Here is an 18,535-nt window from a genome sequence, read left to right as displayed (position 1 = left end):
AGCAGGAACTCTTAGTTGAGAAAGTTAATGAATTACAATCTTCCACCCTCAACAGGTAGAAATGAAGTGTCCTTCAGCAAGGCGTAGAACCAATAACTGTGTGTGTGTGTGTGTGTGTGTGGGGGGGGGGGGGGGGGGGGGGGGGGGTATTGTTGCCAGGGTATATTTTTTACACAGCACATGCCTATTTCCCTATTTCACTCCTGCAATCACACCTTGGAGATGCCCCATACAACTGCATCTTTTCTGTTGGCTTAGCTGGAGTAATTTGGAGAATATGCCTTGCTCAAGGGCACTAAAAACGCTGTGAGTTGTAGTGCTCAATATAAATGGTAGCCCAGTTGCTCTTGGTATTGGCAACTAAATTTGGGCAATTAAAAACCATTATGTGGCTTCTGGTTGTCCCCCATGGCAGCTACATTTTTCCTACATTTTCTTATATACATATCACTCTATCATAACACATGATTCTGAATTATGTGAAGGATAGTCATGTGAAGGATGCTGTGGAAAAATACGGAGTAACTTTTAGGGTCAGGATGGACCATGGGGGAGAAAACAATGAGGTATGTTCGTTAACAGATCTTTTCTGAGACTCACAAAGAGTCAGTGCTTTCCGAGGAGGGAGCACACACAACCAGCACGTTGAGAGACTATGGGGAGACCTGTGGCGTGGTTATGATCTCTTAAATTTCCTAAAGAGTGAGGGTGTTCTGGACACACAACAACGTGCACATCTTGGCACTGCATTATGTATACTTGCCCAGAATAAATAGAGACTTGGCAGGAAGTCTTTGGTGCCAGGCTCTCTGGAGTTGAAAGTGCACACAGCACTGCACCAACAGGAGGAACAGGAGGATCCCAAGCCTCTGTAGCAGTACAAGACAATGCTGCTGGGACAGGAAGCTGGTTTTGCAGCTGAAGAAGCACCTGAAATAGAGCAATTAGAGAGAATACCTCATTATTAATTCACTTTGGACCGTGTTCAACACATTTATCCTCTCAGATCCTCTAGAACCAGTTTAGCAGTTGATATCCTCCAAGATATTCTGAATTCTTTTAGAGTCATTAAATCCAGCATAAATTTACAGCTCTGGGGCTGGGCCACTGGGCATTAGCGCCATCCTTCCCTTCACATCCCATCTTGTCATTGTTATTTTGGTTATAGTAGTTCCTTTTTACAAATCTATATAAAATGGCTAGTTGTTGTAGGACAGGTTGTTCACATCTGCCTCATTTTGCTATTCACACAGATGCTGATATGTTTGTGTGTGTATATGGGGGGAGGTATGTAACACTGGCCTCCACCAGGCCCTGTATCAGGTGGAGGTCAAATGCATGGACTAGTTTTCATAATTGGTTATCATCTGCCTAACAATTAACTTTTTTATGGAGTGGTTCCTAATAATATTGCGTAAAGGAAGCATATATAAGGTGAGTAGGATTGGTCCAAGCACAAAACCTTGTGGAACTCCAAGACTAACTTTAACCTACATGAAGGATTCCTCATTAGCATATACAAACTGAGACTGATCTGATAAATAGGACTTATAACAGCTTACAGCGGTTATTTTCATGCAAATTAAATGTTCATGTCTCTGTATTAGGATGTTATGGTCAATGGTGTCGAATGCAGCACTAAGATCTAACTGGACAAGTACAAAGGCAAGATCTTTGTCTGACGCAATTAGTTATAGTAGTTATTTTCACCAGTGCCGTCTCTATGGTATATGATGCACTCTAAATCCTGACTGAAAACCCTCAAATAAACTATTGTTATGTAGAAAGTCACACATCTGATTGGCAACTACTCTCTCAAAGATCTTGGAGAAAATGGGGAGCTTAGATGTAGGTCTATAATTGGCTAAAACCCCTGGATCAAGAGCGGTCTTTTTAAGAAGAGGTTTAATTACAGCCACATTAAGGGATTATGGTACATATTCTGCTAGTAAAGACTGATTGATCATGTGTAGTAAAGATGTGCTAACTGAGGATAAAACATTTTAGGCAGCCTAGTTGGGATGGGGTCTAAGAGACAGGTTGATGGCTTATATGAAGACATCAGTTAGTTGGTGAAGCTCAATGGGTAAAAAGCAGTCTAAATATATATCAGGTTTTACAGCTGTGTCTTAGGTTCCTGTGTTTGTTTAAAAAAAAAGAATGTTATCATTAAAGATGTGCATGAAGTCATTACTAGTGAGGGCTATAACATGGGTCAGTCAGCCTGGCTACAGTTCTGAAAAGAAAAAAAAGTTATTAATTAAAACAGACAGGTTTTCATCAAAGGTTAACAGCATTCTTAAGTAAATTAAGTTGTTAAATTATAAGTTTTGAACTATTGTCTATTGAACACAATGATTTCCAACAGCTTACAGTGCAAGAAAAACAAAACGAATTCAAAGAATTAATACTTTTTTGCCATTTTTATAGAGTAAATTGATTTAAAATTGATCTGCACACCATTAAAAGTACCAGAATAGTGTTGATTGAGTGAAAAAACTAATTTGTCTAAAGAAAAGCCTTGAACCAGGTACCATTTTTATATAGAACACAAGACAAGACTGAGCTACTAAGTTTATCATATCAGTAAAGTGCATTTCAAGGCCACACAACCTATCATAATACATAATACTGGGGAGAGAGAGTCCCCTGCTGGATATATGTGGTTATAATTCCCTGTTCCATTGCAGTCAGAGTTTTGCACATTTATTTCACAAAGGATTTTCCTTGCAGGTTAACAGCATTCTGAGAACTTAAGTCGTTCTTCTAAAGATAAATTACAAGTTTTGAACGCAGTGAGTTTTATTTACAGTTTATAGAACAACTAAATCCAAACTTTAATATTGTTTGTTTTTTATTGTTTAAATTGATTTCAAATTTGCAGTAAATTTAACACTGATTTATCTCTCAACTGAGTGACAGTATCACTTGCTCTTCGCAGGCCTTGAACCAGTACCCATAAAGGCAATTGCCTTATCCATTATACTACTGAGGCAGCGTGGTGGTGCGTCTTTAGATGACACTAAACAGCATGTTAACTTATCCATTTTGAACGTCTTAAGACGTGCTACCACTTCATCAGTGTCTGAGGAGAAACCCTACATACAATCATTGTAGGACAGAACCTACTGCAGGCAGCACTGTGTCAATATGATAATGAATGTCACTGGTGAACTGGTATTACTGGCTGTCAGAGGTGTTTATTCAGCTCAGAGGCCATCTTTGAGACTGTGTATTGTTGTTCAGCAAAACATATTTAGGCCTTTAGATGCACTGGTTGAAAGTAACAATACATTTAGGCTACTCATGGCCTCTGCTTCAGTAAATTTTAAGGCACCTCTGATTTAGCTGGTGTATTTTAATAATGCACTTATTTATAGAGGGCTGTTTCTTTTCTGGATTTTTATACCACACCCCATGGGCATTAGCTGTAGTTCCATTTTTTGGTACTTTCTTCTTCCACTCAATGACATTTCAGAAGGGAATGTGTTTTTAACTTCACTACATTTGTCTACATTTAATTAGCTGGAGACACTTTTCAGATTAAGAATTCTACATTCATACAAAACATATTTGGACAGTTTATAAAAAGCTGCATTATGCATTGTTATAGATTAAACTACCCAACAGACTCATTAAAATGTTCCTTGCCTCAACCACAACATTAAAATGCTGATTACCGGTGCTTGGTAAATAGATAACAGTAATAATAATCAAATAATATAATGTGTATATGACACTATGGAAGGGACCATTGTGTTGGTATTTTAGGCACATTTAGGAAAGACTTTCACGTGTAATAGTGTGTTCATGATGGGTGCTATTGATCCTTAAGGAAATGATCTGAATACTTCTTCTTTTTTACAAATATAACACATTCAGCAACAAAAACTGTATACAAATTCTGAGTATGCTCTTGCAGAATACCAACAGCATTTATGGTCTATTAGCTTTGGCCGTGGAAATTGCTTCCACATACAGATTAGCCTACAAGTTTCAAGTTTTAAGTTTTATTTAGAGCCATGAAAATTAAACATCTTTTCAAATTGATAATGTATATTATTATTATTATCATTATTTCAGATTGTTCAGTGTTGCCATATGGCAGTTGAATGATAGACATTATCCCTTTTTCCCCACTTCTCTTTACACACAGTAATTTGTGGTCACAGGAACATTACAGTGGGCGTTTTGAATGAGTTTCAGCCAGTAAAAAGTGAAGTGTACGTCCATTATAGTAATGACCTCAGTATTTAGTCTTTTTTTCATGCTGCTGCAGTGTCCAATCAAACGATGGAATTCCCTCACGTCATGAAGTATAACTTTCAGTGGGTGGGAAGGAGGAGATTTGAACTTTGAATCGTGTCTCCAGACTTCATCAACACAGCAACCAGCAGCAGCAGCTGAGTGACAGCTCAGGGCAGGGAAAGTGTTCAGCTGTCTGTCAGCTTTACCACTTCAGTTAGGGCTTGTTGTGCCCCAGTCTCTCACATTGAGATTCACACCATGTCGTTCATTCTAATGAAGAAAAAGAGATTTAAATTTAAAGTAGACTTCCACTTGGAGGAACTGTCATCGGTTCCCTTCGTAAATGGAGTTTTATTCTGTAAAGTTAGACTCCTAGATGGAGGCTTTGCCGAAGAGTCGTCTCGGTAAGATTTTTGCTATTTATAGCAACACTTCACTGGTTGTACGAACAAGCTAAAATTCACTTTGTTAAGCGATCCTTTTTGACAGTTTTTAAGTCACTGTTTAGTTTTCGTTGGACACCTGTTAAATACTTTGTTGTCTCGGGTTTGCTTCTTTATCTGCAACGACGGCATTCCGTTGCATTTAACGTGAACGTGTAGTTAGTATTTAACATTAGGTACACCTCAATAGCTAGTATTTAACTAACGTTAACGTTACATATTCTACTAACGTTAACTAAAGCTAAACAGGGAGCTGGATATAAACTTCCCTAGCCCAAAGTTGAAGACTTGTCGCTGTGTGTAAACGAGTCAGTGACGCTAACGTTAATTAGTTCAATGAAATATTGATTTATGTTTTGACAGACGGAAATAATAGTTTTTTACCCTTATCTTGCACAGTTGATCACAGCAGTTGCTAAGCAACGCGTACTGTTGGTTAACGTAGATTTCGGTTGGAGTATTTTAGTCAACAGTTTGGTATAAATAATAAATATTATGGTAATAATAATAACTAATAATTTGGAGAGTTCAATCGAACAGAGATTCCTTATGATGACGAATATGTTTTCATTTGTACGTTTATGTTTGTAATGTTATCTTTTCAAAGTTTCTATGTATTGCTGTGACCAAAACTGAATTTTCTTCCATTGCAAAGGAGTAAGGTTATACAAGGTCAACTAATCCCCTCGAGCCTGTGATTATAACTGCTTGTAGCATTTAAATGAGTCATTCTGGAAAAACAGACACAGGCTGCACATTGCCAACTGCTAACCCTCACTGCTTTGCTATGGTAACTGTCTGTTCTTAAAAACTATAGTGTAAACACTGTATTCTGAGTAATCCTTCTCCAACCACTACATTTTGCATATTGAAAATCTTGTTTATCATGTATGGGTATGAATATTCTTGTTTTTATATTATTCCCAAATGTGCCACTATTGTTGTTTAAGTAATTCCTTAAATATCCTGATTTTAACCACCCCTGTGGCAAAAACGTGCTATGAAGCTACACCACCTTATAGCTGCTGCCAGTGATCAGCATCATCTAATCTGTTTATTCTGCATTTACCCCCTGAAGTCAAATTTACTAACTAATCACGAATCATTAATTCACCTCAAAGGCTTCCACAGAATAATATGTATAACATGAGTACAGTGAGTATTCCATCTTAGAAGTTAGGTCACCATTCATACACAGTAACACATTAGCAATGTTTGCAAAGGGGGTGTGAATACTAAATACATAATCTAATTGAACTTTGTAGCAGACAGCTCAAACTCTAAAGGAAGATCATTTCACAGTCTGGGACACATCTGCCTCACACTCTGGGGGTAATCCCTGCATAGATCTGGCAAAGTTGTGATTAATATCTGCTCTTTCAGTGTGCAGTATGCCTGTGTGTTTTACTTTCTGTATGGAGCAGTGTTTCTAAATGTGCTCCTCTCACAGGGAGCCTGTCCAAGCCAACTGTGTTCACTGGAAGAAAAGATTCTCTTTCATGTGTAAGATGAGTGCCAATGCTGGGACAGGTGTACTAGACCCCTGCTTGTGTCGGGTGTCTGTGCGCAAGGTACAGGACATTTTTTCTGCAATCAGGCTCTACTTTGTTGACACTACAAAAGTAGCAGTTTTTTTAACTGAGCCCAGACAGTTAGCTGAATGAAGAAAATGTTGTACATAAAATCAGAAGCAATGTTAATTTGTAACCAAAACAAGTATTTTGTGCAGACAATGGTCATACTGCAAGGAGTCACAAATGTCTGAATGTAAATAGCATGTGAGATAGTAATGTAACAGGCAAATGTAACCTCACTACTGTTTGTGTTTTGTTTTATTTTGTTTTCATTTCAGGAACTGAAAGGTGGAAAAACATTTGCAAAGGTAATACTTTTGTTCTAAAATTTGCAGACTGGTATTTTTGTAAACATAGCAGCTTAAGTACCAGAGATCTATTAGAACAGTCTTATCATAAAATATAATGTGATAACAATCAGCTTCCTTAGAGGACCTTTCGGTAAGTCTATGTTCTAAGAATTTTTTTATTTCTTGTTTCCGGCTTTGGTTATTGATTGAAAAAAATCTGTAAATCAAAACCTACGCTATGTTAACCAGTAACTTAAATGATGAGTTAAAAAATTAGCTTATCTGATTTCTCAAGGATTGAAGGTCCCATCTCAGACACATGAGATGTGTTTCCAAAAACCTGAGCCAGGCTTGATTACTTCAAGTTTAGATTACTGTATGTTTTATAACATCACATTATCACAGGATGATGCTTTAGGTACAAAGAGATTGTTAATGCTGACACTTTATCAGATAAAATGGCACTGTTCAGTAAAATTTATATTCAATAAAATCCTATGTTTAACACAAGCTGATCTCTTACATCCCTGTGCAGCTGGGCTTTGCTGACTTAAACCTGTCTGAGTTTGCTGGTTCTGGCAGCACTACACGACGGTGTCTCCTAGAGGGATATGACACCAAGAACACCAGACAGGACAACTCAATTCTGAAGGGTGTGTAAATGGTAGTGTTTTAACGTAAAACTCCACACTCTACCTTTAAAACCTGTTGGAAATGACCTTAGGAGTCTCTACCCCACTGGCAATGTTTTGGTACAGTCCAAGGAGTTATTCTTACATGTCTATTAAAAACATTACATTTTAGCTAAGCACAGGTATGTCTACAACCTGTTCCTGTGAAATGGTCATGCTCCACAGCAGGTCACCATGTTCTTGAGTTCATCCGCAGAAGTAGACACTCTTCTGTTGACAAAGCGGGATTTATGGCATGAATGTAAAAGTTGAATGCCCTGACAGTTGATGCAGCACATGTCTGAGCCTGTGATCTATGAAGTGCTTGAGTCATGGGAAAGAATTTTAAATATGCTGATTCTTCCTGGGGCACAGATCTACAATATGCTTACATTTCACAAAATGTTATTCTAAAATTTAGTTAACCCTATTAAACCACACCATACAGGCAAAGTGCATCTTTTTCACCCTCACAGGTGCCGTCAGATGCCAGTCAGCCTAAAACTTACATTTCTATTCTTCTTTTTCGTTTTACAGGTTGTCATCACCACACAACTTATGTCTGGGGACCCGTGTTTTAAAACGTAAGAGCTCTTTTTTTAAAATGCATTTGTTTGTTTGTATTACTCATCCTCAAAATCTGTATGTCATTTCAATTTGAAATGTGCACCTAAGGAAATGTTGACTTGTCTATTATGTTTAACTTTATTCAACTACAAGTCATTGTTAGTCATGATTGCAAAGAATGTACCCACATAAAAAAGCCTGCATCTAACCACAGAGGAAAGGTTTCACATCACATCCTGTCTGTCACCAAAACACACACTCTTGTCTGCTATTACTGACAGACTTTGAAGTTATGAAGTATTATTTTGTTTATTATTTTTTAGATCTTATCACAGTCTTATCTGAGAGCTAATAACACCTCACCCAGACATTGAACTGCCCAACCTCATTCGTGAGCAACAGCTGATATGTGATCAGCCCAGAGGTTTTATTTTGTCTTTTGTTAAGAGCTGTAAGTATCGCAGTTTGTCACAAAGGACGTGATGTAACATCACACTGCTGACAATGCTCATACCATGTGCAAATAGTTAGCTTCTTCTAGTCTTTCATGTTCCATCTGCCTCTTGGTGTAATAATACACACTCTGCTGCCTAGGAGATGTGTAAAGTGTAAACTCAAAGATATCCTATTCATTCATCCCACGCAGGGTTACTTATTGTCATCAGTCACTCTTTGTGTGCCTGTCCGCCCTCATTCCTGAGTTTAACACAACATCCCAGTAGCAGAGAAGTAGGGTTTCCTGTATTAATGTGTGCTAAACCTGAAGTTCCTAAAAAGTAGTTTCTGTTTCTCCTCAACTTATAAATAATATATGGCTTGATCAAATAGACTGTGGCTTTGATGTTTGCTTGCTGATGTGTTTAAATATATGCAGTGTAGCCATTACACATTACAGTATTTTTACATTTAAAGCTAGATGACTGCATCAGCATAAAACAATATTTCCCAGTCCAACTATATGTATATATATATATATAATTCAATTTGACTTTATTGACATTTAGTCTGAAACAAACAAAAAAAACAGCCCAGTGTTACAGCAGTTCTAGGCTGTTCACCTGATTGACTGTGAAGCAGAGTATTAATATTAATATTGAAATAACCAATATTTTGTGATTTGGCTGGCATAAGTTGTTGTGTTCAGAAAAATTTGTCAGTCTCAGGGTAGCAATGTGCATTGCTGTGTGCTACCGTCTCTTTTTGTATCCGACCACCAAGAGTAGCCAAAGTTTCCAATGTCAATTCTACACATAGGGACTTTCATCAGGTTAAAGTCACATTTGCAGTGTCTATGTAAACAGACCTGCTGCTGATAAACCACTTGAAGGAGCCCTTTTCCAACAACACTTAAGACACCACCCTGCTTCTCAGTAACATCGCTCTGTTCTGTGTTCCCTTTAGGCCCCCATCTACAGCTATGACTCTGGGAATCCCACAGGCAGAAGCAGAATGTCTCCTTGAGGACAGAAAGGGAGGGGACATGCACATATCTCATTCACTCACTGGTATGTCTATGCAGACTCTATAAGGCTTCAACAAGTTTGCTGTTCCTTACAACAGCAACATTTTAATTTCTCAGTTCTTAACAAGAGTTTCTTGTTGTAGACAAGGTAGTTTTGACAAGGTTGACGTACCATGATTATTCAGGAGACAATGGTTACATTTTCGCCTTCACAAAAGTGAATCATCTAGGGGTTTACTGTAAATAACAAACTCTTCCTTTGAATAGAAGTTTTAGCTTTGTGTACATATTTACTTAATGTTTTGCTAACGTGTGTTTTCGTTCAGAGACTCCAGGAAAGTCAGTATCAGTCCCAGAGGAGCTGATAGCGTACGGTCACTCAAGAACACCCAGCTATACAAGTCAGCAGTCAAAAATCTCAGGTACCAAACACAGAAACATACAGTACCAGCCAAAAGTTTGGATGCACTGTGTCATTCAAGTGAATGGTCAGGTCTGTCCAAATTTTTGACTGGTACTGTATTTATTCCCTTTAAACGAAAGCAAAATCACTACCCACCAGTTACACAAAACATAAGCATAGCCTCAGTGTTTGTTTTCTCTCCCGTACTGTAGGTTACAGCTCAAATCACTCCAGTTTAACAGATCTAAGCCATCGGAGGAGCGCATCAGGAGGTTCTGCCTCCACAGGCATCGGCAGCATCCTGGAGCCCAGTGATCAGCACGGCGAGAGAGGAGAGCGGGAGAGCCGGACCACTCCCCCCGTCTCTGCAACCTGTCACCATGCACCTGAACAACCCTCTACCCCTGCTAAAGTTCCACGGTAATACAAATAGTATAACCAGGGTATGAAATTGACACCGCAATTTTAGGTCTTTGCCTGTTTTCTGACTATTAAACATTTCAAAAGAAAAACAAATTTGATCCACTCTAAGAGACATTCACTGCCCGTACACGCATACATGATTCATCTGTCATGGACAAGCTGTGTGTTGCAGCATTTCTATATTCTAATTCTGTTAGACGCACAACAGCAAATAAAAGAAAGGTTGTGGATTATGAATTTGTTTTGGCTTTTGCCCTCATGTATATATTAATAATTTGACTTTATATTTGGTATTCTTTGTTTATAGGCTAGCTATGATCTGCACTATATTATAATGACGAAAATGATAAACATTGCTATTTAGTTATATCAAAATGTGTTTATTGTTTTTTAATTTCTCCACTTCTTCCTTTTGACACATTTCTATGTTGGCTTTGACCTTTGTGTATAATGACCTTGCTATTAACACACCAGGGGGTCAGACTGTAATGTTTCCCTGGTCCACTAAATATATTGTCTGATGTCTTTTGTTTTTGTGTCTTTTCCATTTGTGTGGTATTCCACCCTCTTTATATCCATTAGACATCCAGTAAAGCAGAACTCAATGGAGAATCAGCTGAAGAGAGTTAATGCCACAAGGGTGGATGCTGATGACATAATAGAGAAAATCCTGCAGAGCCAGGATTTCAGCCATGGCTTCTTGGACTCCAGTGCAGAGGGTATGTACAACTAATCCGTAACTTAGTGGACTTGTGAAGGCTGGCTTGGAAAGTTGCCTACCATCCTGCTGATGGGATCAAATTACTTTGTGGTGTTGCAATTCAACAACGCAACGTTTTTAATGCTTCCGTCAAATGTCGAACAATGACAATGATGGAAAATCATTAATTGGATGTCAATTTGGACCATACCTACCAGGCTAAATATTAAAATTTATTAGATTTAGGATTACAGAGGTTGTGTTGTATTTTATATCTATGAATACCACAAGGGCGGTTTAACCTCACTGATAGCTGAGCACACAATGTGGCTGCCATGTTACAAACCCTTGTCCTTAACCAAACACTTATTGTAGAGGGAAGTCATTTATTGTATTACGGAATGGCGACTCCCTATTTAGTGAGACTTATGTTGCACACATTTTTAGTGTGGAAGTGCATCTTTTGATGGTGTTTCTCAACTACCTCCCTTGTCAGCTGTCTCACCAGCTTCCACTACAATATCCCCCCATCAATTGTCATTTATATTTAATGTGAGCCATTTTCAAACCAAGACTAGACACTGATGGCAATATTATTATTTTTTATGTGTGTTATGTATGTGTCTGCAGAGGAGGGTCTCAGCCTGTTTGTAGGTCCTGGTGGGAGTACAGCCTTGGGAAGCCAACACAGTAGGTGGGTGTGAGTATGTAACAGTGGATTGTGGGTGCCACGCAGCAGGCATTTACAACAAGTATAAATTCATTACAAATAAGCTAAATAGGGATTCCAAACAGGACTTTTCATCATGGCGTTTGTTTCATAACATATACATTTTCATGTTAAGATACTTTTGATTTCATTCTATGATAACCACCCTTGTTTCCTGTCATGTAACACATTGTGGCATTCTCTTTCAGGGTCGCAGCTGGAGCCTTTGAGCAGGTGGTGATCAAGCGCTAAGCTTTGGGAAGCATGTGTCTGTCATAAAGGGTGCCATATTACACTGATGTGGGGGACACAAGACTGAGTAATGGAGGTGCCATCAGAATTTGCTCCCGCCTCCTTCCAGGAGATTTAATTTCTCTTATGCAATCCCTCTGCATCTGACCTACAGTGTCTGTAGACGACGAGAGCCCCCTAGTGTTCAAGAAGTGGATGTGAAGGCCACATTAATGGGACTTATTGGTGACTGAATTGGTGTACTGATTGAAAACTGTCAAGGGGTTAGTACTGTAGTTGTACACACATTGTTCAACCATGTTCGTGACATTTGAGCTGTTAAGGGGGGGTCCCTGTTATTTAAAAAACTATGTTAAAGTATCAAACATGTTTTTACTTTGGTATGGTTTATTTTGTTTCACCATTTTACATGTACCGTAAGTAGCTGGGGGGGGGGTGATTGTGTCTGTTCCTTGAAGTCTCATATATTTAAAGTAATAAAAAACTACTTACAGTGGTTGTAAAACCATTGTGTGTCAGTAGGTCAAGCCTGTTCCACATAACCACCTCTGTTCACCTGGTTGTGAGGGAGGATGACTGCATTTAAAGTACCATTCAGTGTGTATGTTTTGTTCCTTCAGTATGTCTATTTTGTGTGCATGCATGTTTATGTCTGTTTTCTGAAAAGTCAAAAGAAATGAATATATTTTTACCACCTATTTTGTAAATGTGCCAAACGGTATATTTTATATGTATATTTTCAGCATATAAAAAGTCTTATCAGTAGTATGTAAACTATGTATGTACTGAAAGTAAACTGTGTAAAGCACATAATGTTTTTAAGTATTTAAGGCCTAATAAAAAGTAAATTTTAAAAAACGTGTACTCTGTGTAACTCCCAACCAAGAATTTAAATGAAAGGGCAAATTAAATTAGAAAGGGGCAAATAACAGTTATAAATATATCATGATTACACATTTAAAAGCATTAGATATATTTGTTTGCACAGTTATCAAACAGGAGTGTGGTGTGTGAGTACATGCTTTTATTTTCTAAATGAAAGGTTCACCGTACAGGCGTATCTACGGTTACAGCAGCAGCGGTTTACTGCAACACTAACGATACAGTTCCGGTTCCACCTCGCAACAGCACTTTAGCTACAACGACGGCGGGAAGTTGTTATCACCAATTTAACCACAAGCCAGCTGCAACTAAAAGGACGAAATTGTTAACGATTGACATTTCACTATTTAATATTGATGGATCTGTAATCGGAAATACGCTAACTGTAAATTAAACTTAGCGGCGTGGGATTCAGCTAACATGGCTAATGTCGGAAACCAGCTACCAACACAGGCCGTTAGCAAAACTGCCCCAGGAAAACATGGAAATGTATTGCCCCTGTGGGGCAACGAAAAGACTATGAACCTCAACCCAATGATTCTTACAAATGTGTTGTCTTCGCCATATTTCAAAGTTCAGCTCTACGAACTAAAGACGTACCATGAAGTTGTGGACGAAATCTACTTCAAGGTAACGTAACGTTAGCAATTGCTAAACCGCATGCTAGTTAGATAACCACTGTCCAGTCAAGCTAACGTTGCCATGTACCGCAGTCTTCAAATAACAAGTAGAACGGATCAGACATGTAACACATTAATATTTAGGACTCGGAAAAATGTCTGCTTAATTCTTATTATGTCGTTCAAATATGTTTCACGTGGTGTTCTTATTAATAACGTTAAGTTGTAAGTTAGCTAACCTAGCGACTAACGTTAAGTTAAATCCGATACGGTGGCGTAAGTTGGCAGGCGATATAAACACAGTCTATTTTAACGTTACGAATGTTTAACGTTATTAAGAAGATGTTACAGTACCATTCTGGTGCTTAGTAAAGTGTTAACGTTAGGTCAAAACTTAAGAGGGATTTGGACACTTCGGCATTGTTACGGATAACGTTACAGGTTAACGTTACACTGTATAGATAATTTGGAGCATTTATAATGTAGCTAACGTTAATGTGACAGGATCTTTCTGATGCGTGGTGTGTATAATGGCAGCTCAACTAAGGTGTCGCAGACAGGTGAGGGTATAAAGTAGCTAATGTTGTTCTCTGTGTGTCTACAGGTAACTCACGCTGAGCCCTGGGAGAAGGGAAGCAGAAAGACTGCAGGCCAGACTGGAATGTGCGGAGGGGTAAGTGAGAAGTACGTGCTTTTTATATTCCCCATCTCCCCCCATCTGTATTTCCCTTACCTGCCTGGATGATATTGTAAAGCATTCTGTTGAAATCACTTAATGTGATTTACAAGTAGGATAGACTTGACTGAATCATTATTGTACTTAACCACTTGAGTACTGTTCTCAAAGGGTCAGTTGTGAAAAGGTTAGCTGTGAATAATGTGCAATGTTGCGCTTCTGTAAATATGTCTTCATCCTTGTTAGGTGCGTGGAGTTGGGACTGGTGGTATTGTGTCGACTGCTTTCTGTCTCCTATACAAACTGTTTACACTCAAGTTGACTCGCAAACAGCTGATGGGTTTGATCACTCACACAGACTCCCCATACATCAGAGCCCTTGGCTTCATGTACATAAGGTATGTAAGGTATTTTTTGTGCGAGATTACATAATTTGATTGCTATAATTCTTCTGTGTAGAACGTTAAGACCTTTATTAGAAGAAAGAAGCTATATTCTTAATCAACATTTTTATTTAAAATATAACGTACCAATGTAAAATTACAAAAATATCAGTTAAATGGTAGCATCTTTCTACTCTTCCGCCTACTCAAAGCACTTATATATTTGACACTACAAGACAACATTCACACGCATTCATACACCACGCAAGGTGCCAACTGCTTATCAGAAACAGAAACTAATACATTCACACTCACACAGATGGCTATGAGCAATATGACGTTCGGTATCTTGCCCAAGAACACTTCGACATGCAGACTGAAGGAGCCGTGGATCAAACCACCGACCTTCTGATTAGTGCACAACCCGCTCTACCTCTAAGCCACGGCCACCCCAGAGTTTATAGATGATCATAGAAATTGAAATTATAAGTGAAATATGTGCAACATTGCATGATTCGCTGACGCAGATGCTCATGTTGTGCTCTCTGTTTTGTTCTGCTTCAGATATACTCAGCCCCCAGCAGATTTGATAGAATGGTACGACAGCTTCCTGGATGATGAGGAGGTATGTCACCTCGGGTAATAATTTGATGTTTCTTTCTCTCTATTAAATACACAGTGACACAACACACGTTAAAAGCTGTCCCGTTTCCTCCCCTTGTGATGCTCATAGCTGATTTTTCACCTTTGCCTTCATTTGGCTTAATTGTTCCCGGTTTGTGTCCTCTAAACCTGAGTAGCTAGGTTACTTTCTCACTGCACTGCTGCTGATTTTTATCAGGGTAAGTACCATATGTGATGCTGAGTAAATCTTTTAGGCAATGTAATAATAAGGCATGCCCTTTGTTTTTGTTTTTTTTACAAGATTTTATCAGGACTTGTTGCACAAAACTAAATTTGGGATAAATAGCAATTGGAGCATTCATATAGATATACACTCAGACACATATTGAGGGTAAATCTATTTTGTTTTCTCCATATTCAGTTAAAATATTTTATCCCAGGCTGTGCAACTAGGCCTTCTTTGATGTTCTGTTGTATTATATTTGAATTGATCATATGAAATCCTACCCAACTGGTTAATTCCCCTGTTTTTTTCTTTAGATGCCCATTGTGCAGCAGGTGAATTGGATATTGTATCTCAGCACTGTTGGTTTGCGTGTGTGAGTGCAAAGCGGCTGTTCTCTACCATATAAAGTTGATAACTCTTCAACTGGTGTGCACTTAGCTACCTGCTCCGATCTGTGCTTACACTGTGGGCAATGTTTACGCTCCTACAACCCTTCAAGAGTTCATTGTGCTTTTGGGAAACTAGAGAAAGAAGCCAAGGCTTCTTTTTTTTTTTTATTGTCCCTTTGGCTCAATGTGGATGTGTCTCAGTGTTTTCAGATACTGCTTTCCCTTCCATTCATTTCTCGTCTGTAAACAGTGGATGCAACCTCTTTTTGTAGATGCTGTTTTTAACAGATGATGTGAAGGAAAGAGGTGTGGCACTGAGAAATATACAACATTTGCTTGATTATTAAAGCTCACATTGTAAATACAGACTACAGGAACTGCCAGACAGTTAAGATGAGGCAACCTTTTTGTGATATTTATATATTATATATTTCTTCTATTTAAAAATATCAAAGTAAAGCCAGGCACATTTGATTGATATGAGAGATTAAGCTAGATGAACAGAGGTGAAGGTTCAGTACTTGGTCATCACAAATAACTTTGATTTGAGGCAAGATTGAAAAAGGATTCAGATTTACCTGTGTCCTGCATGTGTGCACTAATTTAATTTTACTATGGTTCTTTCCCACCGTTTGATTCTAGGAGCTTGACGTGAAGGCAGGAGGCGGCTGTGTGATGACCATCGGAGAGATGCTGCGCTCCTTCTTGACCAAACTGGAGTGGTTCTCCACACTGTTCCCCCGTATCCCAGTGCCTGTGCAGAAAATGATTGACCAGCAGATGAAGGCTAGGCCTCGTAAGGTTGCTCAGAAGGAGACGCAGGAGGACGAAGCCGCCTTCACAGAATCAGGGAAGCAAGGGGAACGACGCCGCTCCAGGTAAGTAAATGATTCAAACTATGAAGTGACACATGGCTCACATTGAGATGTGTGTGAGCTATGTGTTGTAATCAGTGGTAGGCTGGGTTTATGTTAGATTTAGTTTTACAGCTGACCCTGAGACAATGGGCAGCCTTTATGGTTGAATTCTAATTATTGTAATGTATAAAATATTCTGAAGCTAATGATACCTTTCTCGCCAGGACGCCCAGACGGACACCAAGCCCCAGAAGGTCACCCAAACGGTCAAGGAGCAGGAGCCACCACCGCGAGAAAGAACGCCACGGCCCCAGCTTTGACCGAGAACTGGAGAGGGAGCGTGACCGCCAGAGGAAGGAGAGGGAGGGAAGGGATAGGGATAGAGGGGACCGGGGGGAAAGGGAGCGACGGCGGTCTCGCAGCGCAGACAGGAACCAAGACCGACGAGAACGCAGAAGAAGCCGCAGTGGCAGCCGGGACCGCAGGAGCGAACGTAGAGACAAAGAAAGAGACGGCGGGGATGACAAGAGCAGGAGGAAGGACAGGGAACACCATAAAGATAGAGGCGTGGAGAGGGAGAAGTCCAGGGATAAGAAGAACAGGGGAGAGACCGATGACAGGAGGCATAAAGACGACAGGGAGAGGCACAGAGAAGAGAGGAAGGCCAAAAGGTCGAGCCGGAGTCGAAGCAGGGAGAAGAGACACAAAAGTGGTGGAGAGGAGAAGAGCAGGAAGAGAGAGCTTAGCCACAGCAGAGATAAAGACAGGGAGAGAGACGGAGCACAGCGTCCTCACAAACGTAGTCGTAGCAAAGAGAGGAGCCATCATCCCCGAGAGTCCAGTAATGACCATAGTAAACATAGTGAACGCAGACGGAGTCAGAGCACTGAGTAAATGTCGCCGCGCAGCAATATTACTTCTTCTACTCCTGTGTTTGTTTTCCTCCTTTCTTTCTGCCCAGTTATCTGATTTGCCACTTGTGCTAAAGAAGATGGAATGTCAGTATGTCGGACATCTGGAGTTGTTGTCTTTGGCCAATGTAATGTTGCTTTACGTATTGTTTTTCTGCCTTTTTCACTCCTTGTTAGACCATTGTTAGTCTTCACTTGAATATGAAAAGTGGCATTTTAATTTTGTATGGTTCCTTCTTTTGCCCCAAGAAGATGTGGGTTTGTACATAATGTTTCAGAGGCTGTCTACACACGATAAATGGTCAGAGTTGCGTTCCTTGCTTGGTTGGATGTTGCCATGGTCGTGTAATTTATAAAGAATAACCGTTATTTTCTGGCTATAGAAAAGCCTAAACAAGTCTGAATTGGACTAATATTACAGTGCGTATGTCTGGAATGTCTTTATATTTAAACTTCTTGGTCAACTGTATTCTGATTAAACATGCTTTGAAAAGGGTTACAAGTGAACAGGTTTAAGTTTTTTTTTTTTTTTTTTTTTTTTCTAATTTCAGTATAGCGACGATATGGATAACTAATTGCTCACATTGGCACAAAGCAATTCTGCCCATGATCGCGTGTAGACAGCCAGAGAATGTTTTAATCCTCTAAAGGGCAGTCTGCAAAGTGTAATTTTTATCACACACACTGAGCCCTGCTTATGCTGTGTCTGGATTACTGCTCTGATGCATTTTGTTTTCTAATAAAACACTTTTACAAACAACATGTACTGTTCTTGTTTTGACAGAAAAGGGCATGCAAATGTCATACAAGCACAGATAACTATAGAAAAAGGATATTACAATCACTGAGTTGAAACACAGAGGCTGAATGCAAACAGTATTTTTGATAGATCAGTCAATGCCATTTTTATGTGTTGCTATAATGTTTACTTTGGTTATTCCTCACCTAGTTGTCTTCCTCCTATGCCCAGTGCACACTAGAGGATTTTGAAATCTTAACTGAGCCACAGATGTAACTACAGAAATAACTGATTTTTAATATTTTAGTCTTAAGAACATACACCAAACGATTCAGTTGTGACGCAGGACCACGCATTTTGTCTTCATATGAAACAATTTCGAATGGTGGTTCTGGGCACTTGGGATCTTACAGAATCCTGGTGATCAAACGTGATTTCAGCTATAAACATGGAGGCAGACTGTCATCAGCTAGTTGCACTACTATG

At 39.2% G+C, this 18,535-nt stretch overlaps 2 protein-coding genes across 2 annotated transcripts; both read left to right on the top strand.

Moving 5' to 3' along the window:
- The first annotated feature begins 4,371 nt into the window (after positions 1-4,371).
- Positions 4,372-12,600, top strand: LOC119902890 (protein FAM102B-like). The gene is made up of 11 exons (XM_038719273.1): positions 4,372-4,652; positions 6,142-6,262; positions 6,544-6,573; positions 7,091-7,208; positions 7,765-7,810; positions 9,195-9,298; positions 9,582-9,677; positions 9,871-10,078; positions 10,664-10,800; positions 11,412-11,475; positions 11,700-12,600. Exons 1-11 carry the CDS (start codon positions 4,507-4,509, stop codon positions 11,740-11,742), a joined length of 1,113 nt encoding a protein of 370 aa, XP_038575201.1. The 5' UTR covers positions 4,372-4,506; the 3' UTR covers positions 11,743-12,600.
- Positions 12,601-12,829: 229 nt separating this feature from the next.
- On the top strand, positions 12,830-18,072 carry prpf38b (pre-mRNA processing factor 38B). The gene is made up of 6 exons (XM_038719272.1): positions 12,830-13,254; positions 13,849-13,917; positions 14,167-14,318; positions 14,868-14,928; positions 16,185-16,420; positions 16,624-18,072. Exons 1-6 carry the CDS (start codon positions 13,045-13,047, stop codon positions 17,291-17,293), a joined length of 1,398 nt encoding a protein of 465 aa, XP_038575200.1. The 5' UTR covers positions 12,830-13,044; the 3' UTR covers positions 17,294-18,072.
- Positions 18,073-18,535: the final 463 nt, after the last annotated feature.

The sequence above is a fragment of the Micropterus salmoides genome, unplaced genomic scaffold (genome assembly GCF_014851395.1).
Source record: "Micropterus salmoides isolate LMB-PRFRI ecotype aquatic unplaced genomic scaffold, ASM1485139v1 Ms_hic_scaffold_14, whole genome shotgun sequence".
Classification (NCBI taxonomy): Eukaryota; Metazoa; Chordata; class Actinopteri; order Centrarchiformes; family Centrarchidae; genus Micropterus; species Micropterus salmoides.
This window is presented reverse-complemented; position numbering and strand designations above follow the sequence as displayed.

Excerpts from the sequence above, each read along its gene's own strand:
- prpf38b (XM_038719272.1), top strand. The coding sequence starts at position 13,045 with ATGGCTAATGTCGGAAACCAGCTACCAACACAGGCCGTTAGCAAAACT. Across the intron at positions 13,918-14,166 it reads AGACTGGAATGTGCGGAGGG|GTGCGTGGAGTTGGGACTGG; the intron begins GTAAGTGAGAAG and ends CATCCTTGTTAG. Across the intron at positions 14,929-16,184 it reads GCTTCCTGGATGATGAGGAG|GAGCTTGACGTGAAGGCAGG; the intron begins GTATGTCACCTC and ends GTTTGATTCTAG.
- LOC119902890 (XM_038719273.1), top strand. The coding sequence starts at position 4,507 with ATGTCGTTCATTCTAATGAAGAAAAAGAGATTTAAATTTAAAGTAGAC. Across the intron at positions 4,653-6,141 it reads TTTGCCGAAGAGTCGTCTCG|GGAGCCTGTCCAAGCCAACT; the intron begins GTAAGATTTTTG and ends CTCCTCTCACAG. Across the intron at positions 7,209-7,764 it reads GGACAACTCAATTCTGAAGG|TTGTCATCACCACACAACTT; the intron begins GTGTGTAAATGG and ends TCGTTTTACAGG.